The sequence below is a fragment of the Pan paniscus genome, chromosome 10, assembly GCF_029289425.2.
Source record: "Pan paniscus chromosome 10, NHGRI_mPanPan1-v2.0_pri, whole genome shotgun sequence".
NCBI classification, from domain to species: Eukaryota; Metazoa; Chordata; class Mammalia; order Primates; family Hominidae; genus Pan; species Pan paniscus.
Window position 1 is genome coordinate 6,038,221 of NC_073259.2, and position 23,782 is coordinate 6,062,002.

Below are 23,782 nucleotides of genomic sequence, written 5' to 3' on the forward strand. Positions count from 1 at the left end.
AGCTGGGACGGGCATGGGGTGCTCACGCTCCCGGAGCTGAGGATCTGGGACGGGCATGGGGTGCTCACGCTCCTGGAGCTGAGGAGCTGGGACAGGCATGGGGTGCTCACGCTCCCGGAGCTGAGGAGCTGGGGCGGGCATGGGGTGCTCACGCTCCCAGAGCTGAGGAGCTGGGGCGGGCATGGGGTGCTCACGCTCCCGGAGCTGAGGAGCTGGGACGGGCATGGGGTGCTCACGCTCCCGGAGCTGAGGAGCTGGGGCGGGCATGGGGTGCTCACGCTCCCGGAGCTGAGGAGCTGGGACGGGCATGGGGTGCTCACGCTCCCGGAGCTGAGGAGCTGAGACGGGCATGGGGTGCTCATCCTCCTGGAGCTGAGGATCTGGGGCGGGTGTGGGGTGCTCATGCCCCTGGAGCTGAGGAGCTGGGGCGGGCGTGGGGTGCTCATGCTCCTGGAGCTGAGGAGCTGGGGTGGGCATGGGGTGCTCACGCTCCTGGAGCTGAGGAGCTGGGGCGGGCATGGGGTGCTCACGCTCCTGGAGCTGAGGAGCTGGGGCGGGCATGGGGTGCTCACGCTCCTGGACCTGAGGAGCTGGGGCGGGCATGGGGTGCTCATCCTCCTGGAGCTGAGGAGCTGGGGCGGTCATGGGGTGCTCATCCTCCTGGAGCTGAGGATCTGGGGCGGGCGTGGGGTGCTCATGCTCCTGGAGCTGAGGAGCTGGGATGGGCGTGGGGTGCTCATGCTCCTGGAGCTGAGGAGCTGGGGCGGTCATGGGGTGCTCACGCTCCCGGAGCTGAGGAGCTGGGGCGGTCATGGGGTGCTCATCCTCCTGGAGCTGAGGAGCTGGGGCGGTCATGGGGTGCTCATCCTCCTGGAGCTAAGGATCTGGGGCGGGCGTGGGGTGCTCATGCTCCTGGAGCTGAGGAGCTGGGATGGGCATGGGGTGCTCATGCTCCTGGAGCTGAGGAGCTGGGGCGGGCATGGGGTGCTCATCCTCCTGGAGCTGAGGAGCTGGGGCGGGCATGGGGTGCTCATGCTCCTGGAGCTGAGGAGCTGGGGCGGGCATGGGGTGCTCATGCTCCTGGAGCTGAGGATCTGGGGCGGGCATGGGGTGCTCATCCTCCTGGAGCTGAGGATCTGGGGCGGGCGTGGGGTGCTCATCCTCCTGGAGCTGAGGATCCGGGGCGGGCGTGGGGTGCTCATCCTCCTGGAGCTGAGGAGCTGGGGCGGGCATGGGGTGCTCATGCTCCTGGAGCTGAGGAGCTGGGACGGGCATGGGGTGCTCATGCTCCCGGAGCTGAGGAGCTGGGACGGGCATGGGGTGCTCATGCTCACTCACCACTGGCGTCTCCGCCCTGCAGTTCCGGGGCCGTGCTAACCTGCATGTGTTTGAAGACTGGTGTGGCAGCTCTATCCAGCAGCTCAGGAGGAACCTGCATTTCCCACTGTACCCCCATGTGAGTGCCTGAGGGCTGCCTTGGCCACCTCCCTCCACACCTGCCTCCTCTGCCCACTTCTGTCTCTCATCTTTCCTTGCATCTTTTCTGGTCCATATTTTCTCCTTTATCTCTTGAGCTCTCTTTTTGTCTGCCCATAATAGTTCCCTTGTTTCCTTCCTAGGGATTCTTTCAATTTCATCCCCTGCCTCATTTCAGTTTCAGGCTCTCTGGCTCACAATATAGTGTACCCAGGGCCACCATGTACAGTTGTGCTGGTTGTGCACTGTACAAGGTCTCCTGGACAAAGAGGCAAATGGGAGCTGAAATTGAGCCTGCACTCCACTCACAAAGCCACAGCCCTGGTCCCTCCTGTCATAGTCCCCTCCTGGTCTTCCCGCCAACCCTGGCAGGAAGTTTCCTTTTCCCTCTCTTCTGGGTAACTGTTTCCTTCCCCTTTCTTGGCATAGATTCGCACAACCCTGAGGAAGCTTGCTGTGTCCCCCAAATGGACCAACTATGGCCTCCGCATCTTTGGCTACCTGCACCCCTTTACTGATGGTGAGGCCAGCCCCAAAACCCCATCCTTCTTCCTGCTCTAGAGTTCTGCATGGGACCCAAAGAACATAAGATAAGGTTATAGGTAGACTGGACTAACTTCCTGTTAGTCCACCCTCCGGAAGAGAGGGGAAATTGAGTCACATTGCGGTCTTGTCCAACTCCCACAGGCTGCTGCTTTGCTCCCTGGTTTGCAGCGTGGAACCAGCTCATCTCTCCATATAAGTCTTTTCCATCTTCACACTGTCTCCCAGGATGTAGAAACCCCCACTTTACAGAGAGGGAAGCCACAGCATCAAGCCCTGAAGGGAATTTAATCGCTAAGACACTCACAAAAGCCTCCAGCTTTTATGCTGATGCCCTCCTTGCCCTCATCTGGAAACTCTCCCCGCTGCCCAGGGAAAATCCAGTTTGCCATTGCTGCAGATGACAACGCGGAGTTCTGGCTGAGCCTCGATGACCAGGTCTCAGGCCTCCAGCTGCTGGCCAGTGTGGGCAAGGTAGGGCCAGCTCAACCCCGGTCCCTCCCATCTGCTCCTGGAGCCTGTTCATTGAGTCCTCCAGCAGCTGCTCATTACTGTTAGCATCTCTGGTGTGACAGCGGGGAAGAAGGGGTGGAAAAGCGGTCTCCTCCCTCACCCCTACCCCTCTACAAAGGGATAAACTGAGGATGGGGAGGAGTGAGGAGTGGGGAGGAGTGAGGTGTGGGGAGGAGCGAGGAGTGGGGAGGAGTGAGGAGTGGGGAGGTGCGAGGAGTGGGGAGGTGAGAAGTGTAGGGAGGAACAAGGAGTGGAGAAGTGAGAGGAGTGGGGAGGAGCGAGGAGTGGAGAAGTGAGAGGAGTGGGGAGGAGCAAGGAGTGGGGAGGAGCGAGGAGTGGGGAGGTGAGAGGAGTGGGGAGGTGAGAGGAGTGGGGAGGTGAGAGGAGTGGGGAGGTAAGAGGAATGGGGAGGAGCGAGGAGTGGGGAGGTGAGAGGAGTGGGGAGGTGAGAGGAATGGGGAGGTGCAAGGAGTGGGGAGGTGAGAAGTGTAGGGAGGAACGAGGAGTGGAGAAGTGAGAGGAGTGGGGAGGTGAGAAGTGTAGGGAGGAACAAGGAGTGGAGAAGTGAGAGGAGTGGGGAGGAGCGAGGAGTGGAGAAGTGAGAGGAATGGGGAGGAGCGAGGAGTGGGGAGGTGAGAGGAGTGGGGAGGTAAGAGGAGTGGGGAGGAGCAAGGAGTGGGGAGGTGAGAGGAGTGGGGAGGTGAGAAGTGTAGGGAGGAACAAGGAGTGGAGAAGTGAGAGGAGTGGGGAGGAGCGAGGAGTGGAGAAGTGAGAGGAGTGGGGAGGAGCAAGGAGTGGGGAGGAGTGAGGAGTGGGGAGGTGAGAGGAGTGGGGAGGAGTGGGGAGGTGCGAGGAGTGGGGAGGTGAGAGGAGTGGGGAGGTGAGAGGAATGGGGAGGAGCGAGGAGTGGGGAGGTGAGAGGAGTGGGGAGGTGAGAGGAATGGGGAGGTGCGAGGAGTGGGGAGGTGAGAAGTGTAGGGAGGAACGAGGAGTGGAGAAGTGAGAGGAGTGGGGAGGAGCGAGGAGTGGAGAAGTGAGAGGAGTGGGGAGGAGCGAGGAGTGGAGAAGTGAGAGGAATGGGGAGGAGCGAGGAGTGGGGAGGTGAGAGGAGTGGGGAGGTAAGAGGAGTGGGGAGGAGCAAGGAGTGGGGAGGTGAGAGGAGTGGGGAGGTGAGAGGAGTGGGGAGGTGAGAGGAGTGGGGAGGTGAGAGGAGTGGGGAGATGAGAGGAGTGGGGAGGTGAGAGGAGTGGGGAGGAGCGAGGAGTGGGGAGGAGCGAGGAGTGGGGAGGAGCGAGGAGTGGGGAGGTGAGAGGAGTGGGGAGGTGAGAGGAGTGGGGAAGAGCGAGGAATGGGGAGGAGTGAGTAGGGAGGAGTGAAGAGTGGGGAGGTGAGTGGGGAGGAGTTGGAGTTAGGGTGGGGAGTTGTGGGAAAGTGGGGAGTGAGAAGGAAGGAAAAGTGGGAAGGAGTCGGGAAGAGGGAAGAGGAGGGGGGAGTGAGAAAGAGGGAAGAGTGAGAAGTGGGCAGGGGGTGTGGTAGGAGGGAGGAGGAGGGGGTGTAGGGAGGAGGGGGAGTGGGGAGGTGGGGAGAGGAGTAAGGAGTGGGGAGGTGGGAGGAGTGGGGCAGAGAGTGCGGACAGGGAGGAGTGGGGCAGAGAGTGCGGACAGGGAGGAGTGGGGCAGAGAGTGCGGACAGGGAGGAGTGGGGCAGAGAGTGCGGACAGGGAGGAGTGGGGAGCGAGTCTGAGGCTGGGGAAGGACCACAGCGATTCGGCTTGGGACACCCAGCGCAGCATCTCTGGGGCCCTCTGGCCTTGGCCGGGTGCTGACTCGCACTGCAGGTCATCCGGCTGCTCCGGGCTCCTGGCAAGGCGGGCTGCCTCCTGCGTGGGCCACGCTCACTCTCCTTCACTCCCTTCTGTTTTCTCTCCTGCCTCTCTCACCTTCATTCCTCCCGTCTTCCCCCCTTTTTCTCTCACTTCTCTCCTTCGTTCTCATTCCTGGTCTCTGCACTCACCGCCTCGCGTGCTTCCTGTTTTCTCTGCTCCTCCCTCCTCTTCTCTCTTCCACACCTCTAGACTGGAAAGGAGTGGACCGCCCCGGGAGAGTTCGGGAAATTTCGGAGCCAAATTTCCCAGCCAGTGAGGTGAGTAAGGGTCAGGGCAGACGCTGTGAGCACCTCGGTGCCGAGGCCAGGCCTCGGTGGAGCCCGGCTGTGCCCCTGTCCGCCAGCCCAGCTGCCGACTCCAGAGCTTCCGTGTGTCCGGCACCCACACATTCCAGGCAACCGGGACTTTGGCTCAGAAACCGCGAGCCCATCCGTCCTCATTTCACAGATGGGGAAACTGAGGCCCAGAAGCCTGTGACTTACTGCAGGTCACGCAGCTACTTAGTGACACGCGGGACTGCAAAATAGGTCTCCTTCCTCCCGGTCCTTGCCCTCCCCCGTTTCTCCACACCCACAACAGCCTGGACCCCGGACCTGGGCCGCAGGGAGCTCCTCGCCGACGTCCCCCTCGGTCGTCTGGGGACACGAGTCCCTTTCCCTTGCGGGGAGGGAGCGTAGCGCGGCCTCAGAGCGCCCCCTGGTGGCCCACGCGCGCTCACGCAGGCGGGAAGAGCGGGCGTTGCTGGACGTTGCTAACGCTGGGAAGGACGGGTGTGGGGGTGAGCAGAGGTGGGGTGCAGACACAGCTAGATGGAAGGAATACGTTCTGATGCTCGACAGCACAGTAGGGTGACTATAGTAGCAACAATGGATTGTGTATTTTCCAACAACTAGAGAAAAAGATTTGGAATATTCCCAAAACACAGAATGCCAAGTGCTCGAGGTGGGTGAAGGGATCCTAAATCCCCTAGCTTGATCCTTACTCATCCTACGCATGCAACAGAAGACCGTGTGCACCCCATAAATATGCACAAGGGTTACGTATCAATAAAAATAAATTTTAAAATTTTAAGGAGACAATCTTGCTTGCAAAGAGCACTCGCCTGCCAGCTGCCGTGGTGGGTGCTCCATGTGCAGCTCCGCAGAGCAGCTAGTGCGTGGTCCCTGGGGCAAGTCGGCCGGCGGAATCCCACCTCCACCCCTCATCACTCTGGCAGACTACCCAAGCCTTCTGTGCCTCTGTGTTCTCCTCTACGAACAAGGATTACATGAGGTCACATATAGAAAGCATTTAGAACAGTGTCGGCCACAGTCTCTGAGCTCTGACGGCTTCTGTTACTGTTCTTTGGGTTCTTCTGATCATCCTGTGGAGTAGGTACTCTGATTACGCCCATCTCACCAAGAGAAAACAGCTCACACTGTTAGCAAGTGATAGAGTGGGGGCTCAAACCTAGGCAGTTAACTCCTGGCGTTCTAAGAGCAAGGAGAAGGGATGAGGGAGTGTAAGGTGCTGGAAGGGGGTGGGACAGAGCCACGACCCCAGGGCCCATGGAGATGGCGCTCTGCTTCCCTGCCCTCTCTCCCGCCAGCCTGTCAGCCTCCCACAGGTACTACTTCGAGGTGCTGCACAAGCAGAATGAGGAGGGCACCGACCACGTGGAAGTTGCGGTGAGTTTCCTGCTGCTCCCGCCTCTCCCAGCTCAGTTCCTGGCAGTCATCTCCCCTTGTCCCTTGACCCCTGTTGGAAATCCAGCTACCTCCCACCTTCTGCATCTACCCTCTCTCTCCTCTTCCAGTGGCGACGGAACGACCCTGGAGCCAAGTTCACCATCATTGACTCCCTCTCCCTGTCCCTCTTCACAAGTGAGTAGGCTCTGGCCCTGCCCTGGAGATGGAGGCCAGGTGGGGACAGCCTACCCTGGGGGATTTGGCAGGGGAGGAGGGGAGGAGGGGAGGAAGGAAGCTCGAGATGCTTGGGACACGGGTATGAAGGGGTCCAGAACAAGAGTGGGACCTTATGACCAGGAGTCCTTAACTCCCCAGGGTCAGTGACCCCTTTGAGAACCTGCTAGAAGCTCTCTGAGCCCTTGCCTCAGAAAAATGCCCTTGTCTACCCACCCACACACAACATTTTGAATACAACTTCAAGGGAGTCCAGAGACTGTGAGCTCACACCAGATCTAAAAACTCTGAGGCTGGGTGCGGTGGCTCATACCTGTAATCCCAGCACTTTGGGAGGCCGAGGTAGGAGGATTGCTTGAGCCCAGGAGTTCAAGACCAGCCCAGGCCACATAGCGACACCTCATCTCTACAAAAAATTAAAAAATTAACTGGGTGTGGTGGCGCATGCCTGTAGTCACAGCTACTGGGAAGGATCGCTTGAGCCCAGGAGTTCGAAGCTGAAGCTACAGTGAGCTGTGATTGGATCACTGTGCTCCAGCCTGGGCAACAGAGCAAGACGCTGCCTCAAAAGCAAAACAAAACAACACAAAAAAACCCTCTGAGCGAGTCCAATCCCCTATTTTCCAGATAAGGTAACCATGGTTCTTGCAAAGCCATGGCCAGGGCAGAGGAAACCTGTTCACCTGCCTTCAGTGTACAGGAAGTGACCTCTTTCTTCAATGGCATTTTCCATTTCATATCATTTCCTCAGTGAGACTCCCATTCTCAGGCCCCATTGAAAAACATGCCATCCATAGGCCTCCGTGGCAGGTGTAGACAGATGCGTGAACCCAGGAGACAGAGAGCAAAGAAGCAGCCAGCCCCCCACCCCCCTTCTCTGTGGCTGCTTTAACCTGGATGCTGAAACTAGATCACCTGGCTTCAAACTCAGCTTGGCCACCCGTCTGTTGTATGATGTTGGGCAAATGACTTAGATTCTCTATGCCAAAGTTCCTTATCTGTAAACTGGGAATGATCGTAGTACAGAAGGCATGTGGTGCTTTTGGAGATTAGAAGGGTTCATATTTGGGATATTCTTAGAGCAGGGCCTGGCTTATTATTAAGTGCTCTGTAAGCGTTCAATAAATTAGGCATACTTAATGCCACATTTCTAGCAGTCTGCAGTAACACATTTTGAGAAAGTGATGTCTTTCTCCAAGTACGCAACACAGTCGTGTGGGTCAGCCGTGGGGCTGGCAGAGGGGGCCGAAGGCAGATGAATCGTGAAGCCACAGCTGTGGCGGGGGCCAGAGGGAGTGTGGCTGTGCACGTCCTACACCGTCGCCGCTGGAGTCAGGAGCCCCTTCTGCGTCTCTTCCCTCCCCTTCAAGGGCAGTGGGCTGCTGCGCTCCAGGCCACACAGCCTCCTGCTTTCTTTCCTCCCTGTGCCCAGATGAGACGTTCCTACAGATGGATGAGGTGGGCCACATCCCACAGACAGCAGCCAGCCACGTGGACTCCTCCAACGCTCTTCCCAGGGATGAGCAGCCGCCCGCTGACATGCTTCGGCCTGACCCCCGGGACACCCTCTATCGAGGTAAGGCCTCGGCCAGCGCTTGGCGTCCTTTCTGGGGACACTGCACTGCCAGGTCCACTGCTGATGGTGGAGAAGGCTTGAGAGACCTGTCAAGTATCCCAAACACCGTAGAACTTTTTATCTTCCTTATAACATAGAACATGCATACAGAAAAGAGAGCATGTAAATAAGTATAAAATATTTACGTGTAATTTTACAATTCTGCATATCATTATAGAGTGAACGTTTGTGGAACCACCACCCACGAGAAGAAATAGAGTTAGAGCCCGGAAGTCCCCCACACATCCCTTCCCAATCTCACACGTCCCCGCCTCTTACTGCATTCCAACTCTCGTCATCCAAGGAGAGACATATGTGGACACCACAGTGTTAGAGTCTTAATGCATGATTCCTCTTGGGAGTGTTTACATTTTAAAAGATGGCAAAGATGGCCAGGCATGGTGGCTCATTCCTGTCATCCTGGCACTTTGGGATGCTGAGGCCGGAGGATCGCTTGAGCCCAGGAGGTTGAGGCTGCAGTGAGCTGTGATTGAACCACTGCACTCCGGCCTGGGCGACAGAGTGAGATCCTGTCAAAAAAACAAACAAACAAACAAACAAAAAAGTTTCTTTACTCCTCACCCCTCTCAAAAAAATGACAACTGATGCTAAGGGGATGTTCAGCCCATGGTAGGAAATCCAGTTATCGGAGCTGCACGAGGGAGGAGACCTTCTGGCCTCTTAGAAGTTTCTAGACCTTATTGAGGCTATCCCTGCACAGTGACTCTAAGATCAAACGGTGCCTTGTACCTGGGGCTGTGTGCTGAGTCCTCTGCTGCCAGGGTGCTCCTCAAATGGCCCTGCTCCAGGTGCGTGGGGCAGCCTCCAGCTGGCAGCCTCAGCCACAGACGTCGGCAGAACACAGCTGCCGCTTGCGAATACAGAAAGGGCCCTGCTCAGGGCAGAGGACTTCAGCCCCAGTTTCGTGCTCACCTTCACCCTCACTCCTCCTCCTCCACTGTCCTCAGTGCCTCTGATCCCCAAGTCGCATCTCCGCCACGTCCTGCCTGACTGTCCCTACAAACCCAGCTATCTGGTGGATGGGCTTCCTCTGCAGCGCTACCAGGGACTCCGGTTTGTAAGTCTTGGGCCTGGGTCATGGAGAGCAGGGCTGGCAGAGGGATTGCTGCCTGTGACTGGGATGGGAGGTGGTGAGGCTGACTTTCCCATCTTCCCAACATCCCATCCCAGCAGACAGGACGGCCTCACAGGTCCCTGGGCTGGGAAGAACTTGCACTCCCAGATGGACCGCCCTGAATAGACTGTCCAGCAGAGCCTGCACGTGGGTGCTCTGCCTCAGGGCCCCCCCCACACACACCAACTCAGCCCAGCCCCGTGATGATATCAGGTGGCCTAGCTGAGGCTTCTTAAGCTCCCTGCTCCAGGGGCCACACAACCCTACCCTGCCTGGTCAGTCCCGCCAGCTAGTGAGCCAGCAGGACTTACTAAACCCAGAGACCAGGCACTGGGGGAGAAAGAACTATGGAGGTAGCTTTAAAGAACCCAGAACCCATGCGGAAGCCAGACAGGCAGCGTGGCCACTCTCCTGTGCATCCAGATCTAGAGATGATTATAAGGAAGAGCTGGAGGGCAGAAGAAAGAGGTCAGGAGGCATCACCAGGTCAGAGAATGGCTGGGGTGTAATTGAGAAGTTCTTTGGTGGTGGTGACCACGAGCTATGTTTAAGGGGGGCAAAGGAAGCAGTGAAGTAAATAGGAAGAGGGGTTGTTCCAGGGCTGTGGCAGGTTGCAGGTAAAGGTTCAGAGGTTTCAGGAGAGGATCAGGTGGCAGAGGGAGGAAGGAGTGGTTTTGGCTGAAGCTGAGGGACGGGAGCTGGTTCAGGAGGGGAGATGTGGACCAGGGGCTTGACTCAGGGTTGCATTTGGTCCATAGGGCCTGGGATCACTGGCATAACAAGGGGAATGAGAGCCCCATCTGCATCACCACTTTTCATTCAGCGCTCAGAGCAACCCTTCTCTCCCTGCCAAGGGCGGGTCCCTAGCAGCCCTATGTGATCCCAGCCAGGGGCAGGCTTAACCCTGGCTGGCTGATTTCTTACCAAGATCTCACTCTCTTACTCCTGGTGCTGATTTTTCCACTTCCAGGTTCATCTGTCTTTTGTTTACCCCAATGACTATACCCGCCTGAGCCACATGGAGACCCATAATAAATGTTTCTACCAGGAAAACGCCTACTACCAAGACCGGTGAGAGACACTGAGTGGGGCAGGAAGGTGACCTTGCAGAGGGCTCTGCGGGAGCCAGGAGAGCTGCCTGGACCAGGGTGATGGTGGCACCCCAGCCCAAAGTCTTTGCTTTTGCCCTTCCTGAGTACTACACACACACGCGCACACACACACACACACACACACACCCCGCTCACCAGCCTCCTTCCTCCACTCTAGTCTGGGGCAAAACGTCAGACTCCTGCTGAGACTTCCAGCAGAGCCAGGGCTGAGCCCGCCATGCACCGGGTGCCAATGCACACCTCCCTTCCTCCTGCAGGTTCAGCTTTCAGGAGTACATCAAGATTGACCAGCCTGAGAAGCAGGGGCTGGAGCAGCCAGGTACAGAGTGACAGCTGAGGCTTCCAGGTCAGGCTGAGAGGGGCGACCATGGTCTGTTTCCAGGGGAAGTTCAGACCATGCCAGCCCCGCCCCTGAGGAGCTCAAGATCCAGATCACGTGACCTCTCCCTTCATACCCAAGGGAGTGGAGAGCATGACTCCTGCCTTTTCCATATCCAGGCACATGTGGAAAATGACACTATTTTTAGCAGCATGCTGGGGTCAGCTGGAGGAGAGTGAGAGCCCGGGGGAGGTTACTTGGACTGCTGGAGGGGCTCGCTGTCCCTGGCGCACCATTTGGGAGGTTCTGGTTTAGAGAAGCACTGTCTTCTGGGGCCTTTCTTGGGGGATTAGGGCGTGGCTGGGACCATCTGCTGGGTCCCTCAGGTGCTATGCACCTGCCGGGCATGTGATGCCGTTTATCTCACTCAGTCTTCACAAACCCATGGGAGATGCAGTATTATTCCCTTTATGCAGATGAAGAAACTGGGGTTAGTTGAGGTTGAGTACCTTGCCCAGGGTCACACAGTAAGCGATAGAACCTGGATTCAACCCCAGTCTGGAGCCCCATGGTGCGTCACACGTATGACCATCCTCTGTCTTGTATGTCTTGTTTGGAAAGGGTTGGAAACTCCTGACATGAGGAATGGTTGTTATTAATAGCAGGTTTTGAGGAAAACCTTCTAGAAGAGTCCCAGTATGGGGAAGTGGCAGAGGAGACCCCTGCCTCCAACAACCAGAATGCCAGGATGCTCGAGGGAAGACAGACACCTGCCTCCACCCTGGAGCAAGATGCCACTGACTACCGCCTCCGAAGCCTGCGGAAACTCCTGGCTCAGCCCCGGGAGGGCCTGCTGGCCCCCTTCTCCAAGCGGAACTCCACAGCGTCCTTCCCAGGGAGGACCAGCCACATTCCAGCGCAGCAGCCAGAGAAGAGGAAGCAAAAACCCAGCCCTGAGCCCAGCCAAGATTCACCTCATTCTGACAAGTGGCCTCCTGGGCACCCTGTGAAGAACCTGCCTCAGATGAGGGGGCCCAGGCCCAGGCCCGCTGGCGACAGCCCCAGGAAGACTCAGTGGCTGAACCAGGTGGAGTCATACATCGCAGAGCAGAGACGGGGTGACAGGATGCGGCCTCAGGCCCCCGGAAGGGGCTGGCTTGGGGAGGAGGAAGTGGTGGCGGCCGCAGGCCAGGAAGGACAAGTGGAGGGAGAGGAAGAGGGGGAAGAAGAGGACGAGGAAGAGGATATGAGTGAGGTGTTCGAGTACGTACCTGTGTTTGACCCGGTAGTAAACTGGGACCAGACCTTCAGTGCCCGGAATCTCGACTTCCAAGCCCTGAGGACTGACTGGATCGATCTGAGCTGTAACACATCTGGCAACCTGCTGCTTCCAGAGCAGGAAGCTCTGGAGGTCACGCGAGTCTTCTTGAAGAAGCTCAACCAGAGGAGCCGGGGGTAAGGTAAAGGGCTCTCCTGGGGCCAGGGACTGGGGCACGTGGCAGCCAGCTCGCCTGGAAGGCAGGGTCCTAGGGGCTGGTAGCGGGTTCCCCCAGCTGCGGAAATAGCTGGAACTTTGCCCCCAACTCAGGCTTCTGGGAAGGACAAGTGCCCGGGGCCCCTGTCCCTGGAGAGGATCTTGACCAGGCAGGTGTTTGTCCCGCCATTAGGCAAGGTTCTGAAATCCCTGGGTGCCTGGTCCAGGACGTGTGTTGAGGACTGGAAGGACTCAGTAGATGAGGTCCCCTCCTCCGAGGAAGGAGCTAGTAAATAGGCAAACAGGCAAAACAGAGGCTAGAAAAATACAAATTAAGACCCTGCATGTGGGCTGGAAGGGCTAGGGCATGATGCATGACTGGAGTTCTTTGTTTTTTCATTCATTCATCCATTCATTCAACCAGTCAACATTTTTTACGATAAAATTTATATAACATTAAAATCACCATTTCAGGGTGTACCTTTCAGTGGTTTTAAAAGTATATTTACAGGCTGGGCGCGGTGGCTCACGCCTGTAATCCCAGCACTTTGGGAGGCCGAGGTGGGCGGATCACAAAGTCAGGAGATCGAGACCATCCTGGCTAACACGGTGAAACCCCGTCTCTACTAAAAATACAAAAAATTAGCCGGGCATAGTGGCGGGCACCTGTAGTCCCAGCTACTCAGGAGGCTGAGGCAGGAGAATGGCGTGAACCCAGGAGGCGGAGCTTGCAGTGAGCCAAGATTGCGCCACTGCACTCCATCCTGGGCGACAGAGCCAGACTCTGTCTCAAAAAAAAAAAAAAAAAAAAGTATATTTACAGTGTTGTGCAAGCATCACCATTGTCAAATTCCAGAACGTTTTCATCATCTTTGAAACAAATTATACTGGCCAGACGCAGTGGCTCACGCCTCTAATCCCAACACTTTGGGAGACCGGGGTAGGTGGATCACTTGAGGTCAGGAGTTTGAGACCAGCTTGACCAACACAGTGAAACCCCATCTCTAATAAAAATACAAAAATTAGCAGGGCTTGATGGCACACACCTGTATCCCCAGCTACTTGGGAGGCTGAAGCAGGAGAATCACTTGAACCCGGGAGGTGGAGGTTGTAGTGAGCAGAGATCACACCATTGCACTCCAGCCTGGGCGACAGAGCAAGACTCTGTCTCAAAAAAAAAGAAAAAGAAAGAAAAAAAAAAAAGAAACCATATGTGTTAGTGGTTACTTCCCATTCCTCCTCCTACCCCCAGTAGTGTCTGGCAATAACTACTTTCCTTTCTAGCTCTGTGGATTTTCCTATTCCGGACATCTTATGCAAATGGAACCATGTAATGTGTGGCCTTTATATCGGGCTTTTTGCAGAATATTCACTTAGCACAAGTTTCATTCGTGTTGTAGAATCTATTAAACACTTCATTCCTCGATATTGCTGAGTAATATTCTATTGTGTGGATATACCACATTTTTCCATTCACCCGTTGAAGGACATGTGGGTTGTTTCTACTTTTTGACTATTACAAATAAAATGCTGCAATGAACATTCACGCACAAGCTTTTATGTGAACATACTTTCAGTTGTCTTGGGTATATATCTAGGAGTAGAACTTCCGGGTCCTATGGTAACTCTTTAGCATGTTGAGGAGCTGCCACTCTGCTTTTTGAATCAACTGCATCATTTCACATTCCCATCAGCAGGGTATGAAGATTCCAGTTTTTCTACATCCTTATCAACACTTGTTACTTTTCATTTCATTGTGTTTTATTTATTTTTATTGTTATTTTTATTTTTTTCTTGAGACGGAGTCTCGCTCTGTCGCCCAGGCTGGAGTGCAGTGGCGCGATCTCGGCTCATGCAAGCTCCGCCTCCCGGGTTCACGCCATTCTCCTGCCTCAGCCTCCTGAGTAGCTGGAACTACAGGTGCCCACCACCACACCTGGCTAATTTTTTATATTTTTAGTAGAGACAGGGTTTCACCGTATTAGCCAGGCTGGTCTTGATCTCCTGACCGTGTGATCCACCCGCCTTGGCCTCCCAAAATGCTGGGATTACAGGTGTGAGCCACTGCGCCTGGCATTGTGTTTTGTTTTAAATAGCCATCCTGGTGAGTGTGAAATGGTATCACACTGTGGTTTTGGTTTTTATTTCTCTAGTGACTAATGATTTTGAGCCAGCCAATTGACATCTGTCTTATAACTCATTTTGTCTTAGGGAATGTTGATTCGACCGTTTTTATTGAGGGTCAGTTTCTCAGGGAACCTCTTCAGTGTGACCCCTCTTATTCAGCTCATGTACTTAGAATCTTGGAGCTGTAAAAGACCTTCAGGATCATCACAGCTCAATAGGTACATTTTCAAAGAGGGAGGCAGCGAACCCTAGAGAGATTGCGAATCTTGCCTGAGGCCCTACAGCCAGCCAGTGGCAAAGCTAGGACAAAAACCAGGGTCTCCCAACAACTAGCCTTGCAGGCTTCTCACACACCGTGCCACCCTCCCAGTGTGGAAAGGAACTACTCAGCCTCCCCACACTTTCTGCCATAGGAGGTACCAGCTACAGCGCATTGTGAACGTGGAAAAGCGTCAGGACCAGCTACGTGGGGGTCGCTACCTCCTGGAGCTTGAACTGTTGGAACAAGGCCAGCGCGTGGTGCGGCTCTCGGAGTATGTGTCTACACGAGGCTGGCAGGGCATCGATCCAGCTGGTGGGGAGGAGGCCGAGGCCCGGAACCTGCAAGGCCTGGTCTGGGACCCACACAACCGTAGGAGACAGGTCCTGAATACCCGGGCCCAAGAGCCCAAGCTGTGCTGGCCTCAGGGTTTCTCCTGGAGTCACCGAGCCGTGGTCCACTTCGTCGTGCCTGGTGAGCCTCAAGCTGAGCCTCGACATTCTCAGGGGCGGGGTCCTAACACTGTCAGGAGCACCCACATCTGCTTGCACTGATTTGATCCCATAAGCACTTCTGAGAAAGACCACCTTATAGTTGAGGAAACTGAGGCTCACAAAAGGAAAGTCACTGGTTTAAGGTTGTGTGGCTAGTAAATGTTGCTGCTAAAAACAAACACTGCCTCATCGGCCAGTGCTCTTTCTTTCATACTAGGTTTCAGGATTGGGTGTGATAACTGGGGTTGCTAACACTGGGGATGATCATTGGTCTGGGGAAGTAAGACGGAGGGTACTTAATGAAGTGATGAGCAGGGTTTTATATGAGAAGGAGGAACACACAACAGGCAGAAGTGTAACAACAGAGGTAGGATGATGGGGATAGGACGACGATACTAAGAGGGACAGATAACAGGGTTTCACTAGTAGAGCGTGGCCGGGCTACTGACAATGAGCCCCAGCCAAGGCCTTCTCGTGGGTCCCCTGCCTGGGAGGAGGGAACATGGGGAGCAGGATGTGGAGGCCCCCGTAACTGGTGAGCACTCCCTCTGCCTCACGTCTCTGTGCTGCACTGCTAATGGTTTTGCAGAGTTGCACTGTCCCCTCAGCCGAGGTCCGACGGGCACTCCTGACTCACATGGGAGCTGGGAGTGGAGGCGCTCATCCGCTCATCTTCACCTTGTCTGTGTTTCTTTCTCCTGCCTGACCCCCTGGGGTAGTGAAGAACCAGGCACGCTGGGTACAGCAATTCATCAAAGACATGGAAAACCTGTCCCAGGTCACCGGTGACCCACACTTCAATATCGTCATCACTGACTATAGCAGCGAGGACATGGATGTTGAGATGGCGCTGAAGAGGTCCAAGCTGCGGAGGTGAGGGGCACCACCAGCCAGGGGGTGGCATGGGCCACATCCATCCTAAAGTCCTAGGGCTGCTGGGTCCAGGGTAGAGCCAGGAGTCCTGCCCAGCCTTCCTGATTCCTAGTGTCCAACTTTTCCCAGAGGGCTCACCTGCCCATAATCCCATCCCAGGAGCACACATCATCTCTCTTCTATGCCTGCCAACTTCCTCCAGGGGACCACCGCAGCTGAGTCCTGATACTCAGCCCTCTCTCCCCTTCCTGCAGCTACCAGTACGTGAAGCTAAGTGGAAACTTTGAACGCTCAGCTGGACTTCAGGCTGGCATAGACCTCGTGAAGGTAAAGGGCCTGGATGGGGCCTGCGAGATGGAATTCAAGGCTGGTTAAGAGGTAGAGAGACATTTGGGGTAAATGAGGTGGTGAGCCCCTCAGGGAGGACGGGAATGAGGACACAGGAGGTCCTCTCTGCTGTGCTGCAGGCCAGTGCTAGGGTGGGACCAGCAAATCACAGTGGAGCATTTGCCCAGTTGTCCAGGGTCCTTGGAGCCCATAAAGCGTGGGGAGGAGTCAGAATTCACTCTGATGGTTAAGACCTGTGCTCCAGTGTTCAGCACTGTGGAACTCTGCCCAGCAGCTGGTTTTGTGGGAGTTTGTGAATCGCTCCAATAGGGAAGACTCCGAGGCTTCTCCTAGATGGCGACCTGACCTCCTAGCTCTGGTCTGCAGGGTCTGCTGACCCTGCCCACATCTGTCCCCAGGACCCGCACAGCATCATCTTCCTCTGTGACCTCCACATCCACTTCCCAGCTGGAGTCATCGATGCCATTCGGAAGCACTGTGTGGAGGGAAAGATGGCCTTTGCCCCCATGGTGATGAGGCTGCATTGTGGGGCCACCCCCCAGTGGCCTGAGGGTGAGCCCTGCTCAGACTGGGGAGGGAGGAAAGACTTCTCTGATCTTGGCTCTTAACTCTAGAGCTGGGAACAGTCATATCTATGAGCGTCAGCATCCTCCTCCCCTGCCCCACCCTGCCCTCCTGTGGCCTTCACTCCCCGGAAAACTCACCAGACAAGGTCCCCTTGGGCTGAGCTGACAGCCACAGCAGCAGGTGCAGCAGTGCACACCTCCTGCGCCGTCTTCTCCTTGATTCATTCATCACACACTTACTAAGCACTGCTGTGTGCCAGATGCTCTGCCCTGTGGGGATTCAAAGATGGGAAAGGTAGCCTCCCTGCCTGTGGAAAGGGAAACGGACATGTAAACTGACACACAGCTGTGTCTTCTGTGGCTGCCGCTGTCCGATCCATTTGTAGGGTTGTCATCAGCCCGTGGGCACAGCCTGGTAGCACTGCTGAGCCCTGAACCTTAGTTAGGGGTCTTTCCTCCAAAACAGGCAAAGTACTTGTTCAGCTAAGACAGTTTTCAGCCTCCCTCACCCCCAGCCTCTGACTTTCAGAAGAGCCTCTAGGCACACAGCCTGGAAGCCTCCTTCCTTCCTCCTCCTGGCCTCTGGCTCATCTCACCCGAAGCTCCTGTCTGTCCACAGGCTACTGGGAGGTGAATGGGTTCGGGCTGCTTGGCATCTACAAGTCTGACCTGGACAGGATTGGGGGCATGAACACCAAGGAGTTCCGAGACCGCTGGGGCGGGGAAGACTGGGAGCTGCTGGACAGGTGACTGGGAAGAGGAGGGCATCCACGAGGCCTGGGAATTCCATGGCGCTCCAGGCAGGGAGCCAGGCTACAGCAGCCTAGCTGTCCCCCTCGGCCGCAGAGTCCCAAAGCACGGTAAAGAGCACTGGACTCGGAGGACGCCCTCAAATCACCGGCCTCGCTGGGACTCAGTTTCTCTATTAAAGGGGTGTGACTCGCCCTCTGTCTGTGTCACAGGGTTGGTGTGAAAATTAACATGCCTGGCACACCGTGTACCAGGTGCACCAAGCTGTGTAGACATAAACCATGATGTTCTCAGCACCAAGCAGGGCACCGTGGGAGAGAATGCATCCTCCCCAGCCCGAGGGTAGTGCGCCTCCCGTCAGCTGCCGAGTGGGGAGCCCAGAGTTGTGGGAATGGATAAGTAGACCTGGCAAAGGTCAGGAAAGACTTTGGGGCCAGCAGAAGAGACAGTGTAGACCACTGAAGGGCAAGAGGACATCCAGGAGGTGCCGGGTCATGAGACACCAAGGGACCTGGGGGTTTGGAGCAGGAGGAAAGGGTCAATGAGATGAAAAGCCTCAGAGAAGAACACAGTACAAGCTGCTGCCTTGGCAGGTGGACAAGGAGAGCAAGATTGGGCAGGGACACCAGGCCATGGGTGGTGAGGAGGCGGAGGCTGTTCTGTGTGAGGTTCCTCTTTCAAGAAATGTGCCGCCAAGAGAAGGGGCAGAGAGAGGATGGTGCCTTGAGATCTGAGCCTATGGTGAGGGAGCAAAGGAGAGGGGAGGGTACCCTGCAGAAGGGCATAAGCGCTGTAACAGCATCCACAGGAGGTGGACAGGGCAAGGTCAGGAGCACTGGGGGCGGGACCTCGACACGAAGACACGCTCACTTCTTCCCGAGAGGCAGGACAAAATGCATCCACCAGTCACTGGGTCCCTATACATGGCCGGCCATCCACATCCGTTACCTCGTTTATTTCTCCCCGGACCTCAGTGAGGTCGGCATCATGATCTCCATTTTCCAGATGAGAAGACTGAGTCTTGAAGAGAAGTTAATAACTTGCCCCAAATCTCACTCACTTAAGTGTTAGAGGCTTGAAAACTAGGTCTATTGGTGTTTTTTCCCGTTGAGGGAAGAAAGAAAAGGAAGGTGACACACTAAGGGAATTCGAGTGAAAAGGGGGAAGGTAAAGGAACTTAGATAACTGGGAGCTCATAAAAAGGGTCTGAGATCAAAGGAGCCCCCAGGGCAGCTGGAAGCCTTGATTTGGGAAGCCGGGTCCAGCAGTCACCTCCACCTTGATCTCTGTGCTGGGCTTTTGCTGCCATGCACGGCTCCCGTGCAGCCCTGAACCTCCTGCCTCCTCGGAGGCTCAGGCATCCAGTTCGGCCACTCTCAGCCCTGCCAGAAGTGCAGCCTCCCTGTGAGAGGAACACCCTGCAGGCTGCGCATGCACAGAAGGCCGGGGGAGGGCCTGGGCGCCAGGTGTCTCAGTGCAGCAGCCCTGCCTTCCTCCGTCTATGACATGTGCCCTGGAGGCTGGGCGCCAGTTATGGGGCACTCAGAGTGTGCCAGGAGCTGTGCTGAGCCGTCAGCATCCATCCTTCTCGTCTTCCCCACCTCTGATGTGTATATAGTATGTCTACTCTAATATTAGATAGATAGAATTCTATATCACACATTATCCTCTCATTACACGTATGTGATAATCGTCCTCCTAGAGATGAGCAGACAGGCTCTGAAAGAAGGCGTGACGTACCCAGTCATGCAGCTGGGATCCAAACCCAGGCTGCCTGGCTTCAAAGCCCACAGCCGTCCACTGCACCTGCCTTCCCTGCCCCGTGGGGAGCGAACAGAGGGTCTGTGGTCGATGGGGAGGGGCCCGCCAGCTGCCTTCTGTGCTTCTGTTGGCTCATCCGGCTGCTCCTCCTCCAGGATACTCCAAGCGGGCCTGGACGTGGAGCGTCTCTCCCTCAGGAATTTCTTCCATCATTTCCATTCCAAGCGAGGCATGTGGAGCCGCCGCCAGATGAAGACGCTGTAGCCGGAGGGTGTCCGCTGGGCCCAGCACTCCCCGCTCTGGACTAGCAGCGGCTCCCCAGGGCCCTGCTACTGTTCAGGGATGGGGAGTGGGGTGACGGCTGGACCCCAAGAGGCCTCGAAGCTGACGGCCCGCTCCACCTGGAGCTGTCCCCTCACAGAGGCGGGTTCCGGGGCTCCTGTCTCTGCCTCCTGGGCCTTCAGAAGGGAGGACTTTGAGAGAGAGGCCAGGAGGGGCCACTTGCTCAGTCGAGCACGGGAAGAGCTCCTGAGAAGGACGGGTCGGGAAGGAGAGATCTGACTGAGCGACACCATCCTCATCCACGAAGGTGCACGCCCACATCCCCCAAGCGCTCCTCACACCAAGCGCTGACACCAGACCCTCTTCTAGTGGACATGTTTTATTGGGGGGCGGGGATTTTAAACACAGAAAACCGAAACTGCTGTCCAGAGCGGGGGTGAGGTTGTGCACTGAGGGACTGTCCCCACGTGCAGGCCTCCCGCCCACTCCTATGTCCCTTGGGCGTTGTCCCTGGCCGCGGGGCTGGTCCCACGTGGGGCGGGTCTCTGCTCCACCCCAGGCTCGTGCCTTCCAGAGACACACGTCTCCCAGTAGCCACCAAACAGCTGGCCACTGATTAGGGCATTAACTTCCTCCGGATGGCTCACGTCAGACCAGAAGCACAGAACGGGCTGTTTCTGGTGCTTGGGCATTGGGAGGTGGGGAGCTGGCGGGCAGGGGGCTTGCCACTCCCTGGCACTGGACATTGAGGCCTGCAGAACAGGCAGGGTGATGAAGGCAGGAGAGAGAAGCCCTTTCCCTTCCCGGCGTGCCTGTGGGTAAGGCCTCCCGAGAGGACATGGAGAAGAGGTAAAGAGGATGTGGACATATCTGTCAATTTCCTTAGGCAAGAAGCGGGTGGGGGCTGGACAGAAAGGGACGAAAAGGGAAGTGGAAGCTGTGAGCCTCACAGTCCAGCTCCACTGCAGACCTGCCCTTCTGCCCACCTGGCCTTGAGTGGAAGAAGAGGAAAGGGTGTATGGGGGCAAATCCCTGGACGGGGAGCAGGATAAGAAGGGGGCGGGATGAGAGGTTTGGGGAGGTGAGGACATTGCCCTGAGATATCCCCTGGAAGCAGGGAGAGGAGTGGGACAGGAGGAACTGAAGAGTGGGGCAGTTTCAGGGAAAATAGCCCTTAGCCTTTTTAGTCGACGCCACCCTTTCTGTCACCTGGTGACCTTGTACTTCTCTTGCACTTATAACCCCGGTGCTTTTGTGGCTGGGGGTTTTTCTATTGCTGCTGCTGCCTCCGCCGCTGCTGTGAATTCACCCATGGTGCATTGGACACTGGATCTTGAACTCCAGAGTCTGTTTAGGGAGGTGAGCACAGGGCTGGGGGAGGTGCGGCGGGGCCCAGAAGACCAGGCCACTGAGCCCGCGCTCCAGGCTGTGACGGTCCAAACGACAGCACTGGAGCTGCAGGGTCTGCCTAGTGGGCTCTGCATTCCCTGAGAGCACGAGTTTGGCACATGGGAGAATAGAGCCCGTGGAGAACCTTCTGGGGGTTTGGCGAGAATCCCTGCCTCCCTTTAAGGAATCATGAAGGACAGAGACTTTTGATATTGTGGCTTAGGAAGGCCATACCTGCTTCCTGGGCTGTGGCTTCTTCTGGTCCCTGCTGAGGCCGACTGGCCCCTGGAGAAGGATCGCGGGGCATAGGCTGGGGCTGTAGTTGGCCAGTGGGGCTGCCAGTTTCTTTCTGGGACCACTCTCGTCCTCGGGCATTGCACTGGAAGGCTGGAACCAGCCCAAACTGCCCACCTGCTTCACTTCCAATGACTAGGAGCCAGCCCAGCCTCCTGCCCTGCCCACACCCCTGCGCCCTGGGCCAGTGCCTTGCGTTTGATGTTACCTCCACACCATCTGCCTTAAGAGGAAGGGCCGGGTGAGGCCCCTACTCCCTAGAGAAATGTCTTGGGTAGGGGAGGGTGTGGGATGGTGGGAGGGGAAGCATTAAATACAGCAACTTCTTAGAAAAAAAAAAAGGTGCTTGTCTTTTCCTGTTGCTCTTCACGGATGTAAAGGATTGGGCTGAGGGGCCCAGGTGGGCGTGCCAAGGACCCTCCCACACCACCCTCCACCCTTACCACAAGTGTGATGCCTGCTGTGTGTGCGATGGCCTTCTCTGCACTGCGGTTTACTCAGGAAGAAGACAACATTGTTCCTGTCTGAGCAGCTCACCGTGTAATAGACTAGGCATTTTCTGTTCAGCAGATTAATGGAGGTTGGTGGTTTTAGCCGAGGAAAGCTATGGATACGCTGGGTGGAGAAGGCTAGATAAAGGGCCAGAATGGTTTGGTGAGCAGTTTAGAGAAGCCAACGAGTGGCTGCTTCTAAACTGGCAGACCTTCTAAAAATCATTTCTGTTTGAGTTGGCAATGCTTTGCTAATGCTTTACAGATTTACCTTGCTCGTTATATTTGGCCCAGGCAAAGATCAAAATGAGTTTGCAGTCCTTAAACACATGCCTAAGGGAAGCTGAGACTGAAAGCCAGAATAGCTTACAGCAGGTTCGTGGAGAAGATTGTGCATATGTGCATCCACCTGCAATGGACTAATCTACAGTTCATGGGGCAGATGACGATCAGCGCAAGGAACTGGGCCAGGAACATTGGCTCCGAGCAGAACCCACAGAGGAGGAAGTAATTTGAAAGCCTTCCCACCCTCCAGGTCTGGGGTTTGCTCTCTTGAGCCCTCTCCAAGGCACAGATGGAGACCAGCCTGGATGCCTGAGCCTGCAGGACTAGACAAGTAAGTGGACTCGAGTGGATTTGAAGAAACCTTTATAGATATAGATTCCATTTTACAAGAAGGGAAAACTGAGGCCTGGAGCAGAAGGAAGCAGTGGGGTAGAGTCAGAACCAGCATCCTTAAGCCGGGCAGACTTGGCCTTAGACAGACATGCCTTACTTAGGTCCAGCAGATGCTACCAGGAAGGTATGGCTGGCAGTACCTGCGTCTGAGCTCAGGACTCCAGACCAAGATGGAAGTCCCTTAGACCAATAACAAAAAAATCACTTTTTAACTCAGGTGCTGTGGGTAGGGAGCAAGGGCAGCTATACTGTCCTTTCAGAAGCTCTCCTGGGCTGTGGAAAGTGCCCACGAGCCTGGCAGATCACGGAGGAAGGAGGCAGAAGTTCCAGGCCCAGAACCTGTTGGGGAAGCAGAGAAGAGGCAATGAGGATGGCAGGCCAGATCAATGCCCCTCAACCTTCAGCATGCCCAGGATGCACCTGGCCACGTTACTCATGCACGTGCCTGTAGCACATGCTCGAGCAGAGCCTGAGATTCTGCATTTCCAGCAAGTTCCTGGGTGGTTTGTGGATGCTGCTGACCCATGGACCACAGTCAGTAGCAAGAGCTGCTAGACAGTGGCAGGGAGAAATGCCCCATCTCCACCTTTCCTCTTGCCGGAGGGGCAGAGTCAACCACTAATGGCATCGCCTCCACCCTGTCCCAGACCGTGGGAAAACCTGAGCCTGAGAGCAGAGAGCCATTAACACAGCAGTGGGGCTTCGTGCAAGCCTCGCCGAGGCCAGGCTCTTGCAGATCCTCTCCTTGCTCTCGGAGCTACAGGCCTTCCCCCTTTGTTTGGCAAGGGATCTGTTTCTTGCCCCAAAGCCCCAGAGGAGAGAGAAGAGCCACCTGGGGAGTCCCTGGAGCTGGGGTTCCTCCATCCTCCCTCACCTGGGTCCCAGGCTGCATTCAGAGAGGATTCCTTGAGGCCCTGGCAGCCAGGAACCCTGTCTTATGTGCCCCGAAGGCTGTAATGAAAACATTGATGACCACAGTGAAGAAGACCAAGATGGTGGCTGCGTTGTTGAGCTGGTTGAGTCGCCACTGCTTTTCTACCTCATTCAGGTTCAGCCGTGCTGCAGGGAAGTGGAGTGGGGGGAAAGGGTCAGAGACGGGGCCACAGCACGGAGCTGCCCCCACAACACCCACCAGAGTTTGGAGAGAGGGGCCCTTCAGAAACCCATGTGGCAGAAATCAAGGGAGGTGGTCGTCATCGGGCTGAGATGCCTCTGCCCTCGCCAACCAGTAGATGGGGCACCCTAGTGTGCTTCATCCCACCAGGATTTGGGAACTTAAGCTGGGTCCTGTAGGCGTGGGGACGAGTGCTCATGGAGAAGCGGTGAGCGAGTGAGTGAGTTAGCAGTTAGCGAGGTGCTGGCGCAGTCATTCAGCAGGTACTGCAGAGGGTCTGCTCCATGGGATACCAGGAGACAGGACAGGGCGCCTGCCCTCGCAGGGTGGAAGTTGGTCTTTGGGCCTCTGTTAGCGGAGGGCTCGCTGCAGGTCAGCGTGTG

The 23,782-nt window shown here is 56.2% G+C and overlaps 2 protein-coding genes across 6 annotated transcripts in view; one reads left to right on the top strand and one right to left on the bottom strand.

Moving 5' to 3' along the window:
- B4GALNT3 (beta-1,4-N-acetyl-galactosaminyltransferase 3) overlaps positions 1–20,441 on the top strand; it is a 111,152-nt gene extending 90,711 nt beyond the window's left edge. Inside the window, exons 4-20 of one of the 3 annotated variants that reach the window (XM_034935066.3) lie at positions 1,361–1,456; positions 1,906–1,996; positions 2,393–2,493; positions 4,607–4,674; positions 6,006–6,084; positions 6,213–6,279; positions 7,751–7,894; positions 8,902–9,011; positions 10,039–10,139; positions 10,438–10,499; positions 11,165–11,954; positions 14,514–14,833; positions 15,573–15,726; positions 15,981–16,053; positions 16,473–16,626; positions 17,260–17,386; positions 19,307–20,441. In XM_034935066.3, coding sequence (XP_034790957.1) covers positions 1,361–1,456; positions 1,906–1,996; positions 2,393–2,493; positions 4,607–4,674; positions 6,006–6,084; positions 6,213–6,279; positions 7,751–7,894; positions 8,902–9,011; positions 10,039–10,139; positions 10,438–10,499; positions 11,165–11,954; positions 14,514–14,833; positions 15,573–15,726; positions 15,981–16,053; positions 16,473–16,626; positions 17,260–17,386; positions 19,307–19,415 — 2,646 coding nt within the window. In that variant the 3' untranslated portion in view covers positions 19,416–20,441. Of the gene's footprint in view, positions 1–1,360; positions 1,457–1,905; positions 1,997–2,392; positions 2,494–4,606; positions 4,675–6,005; positions 6,085–6,212; positions 6,280–7,750; positions 7,895–8,901; positions 9,012–10,038; positions 10,140–10,437; positions 10,500–11,161; positions 11,955–14,513; positions 14,834–15,572; positions 15,727–15,980; positions 16,054–16,472; positions 16,627–17,259; positions 17,387–19,306 lie in introns of those variants that run through there. The other 2 variants (XM_034935065.3, XR_004665550.4) reach the window with 2 other exon arrangements.
- A 1,797-nt stretch (positions 20,442–22,238) lies between these two features.
- NINJ2 (ninjurin 2) overlaps positions 22,239–23,782 on the bottom strand; it is a 100,688-nt gene continuing 99,144 nt past the window's right edge. For all 3 annotated transcript variants that reach the window (XM_003820377.6, XM_014347061.4, XM_034935102.4), the window contains exons 3-4: positions 23,160–23,344; positions 22,239–22,624 (exon numbers count right to left, since the gene is read on the bottom strand). In XM_003820377.6, the coding sequence (XP_003820425.1) occupies positions 23,178–23,344 (167 nt within the window). In that variant the 3' untranslated portion in view covers positions 22,239–22,624; positions 23,160–23,177. The remainder of the gene's footprint in view (positions 22,625–23,159; positions 23,345–23,782) is intronic.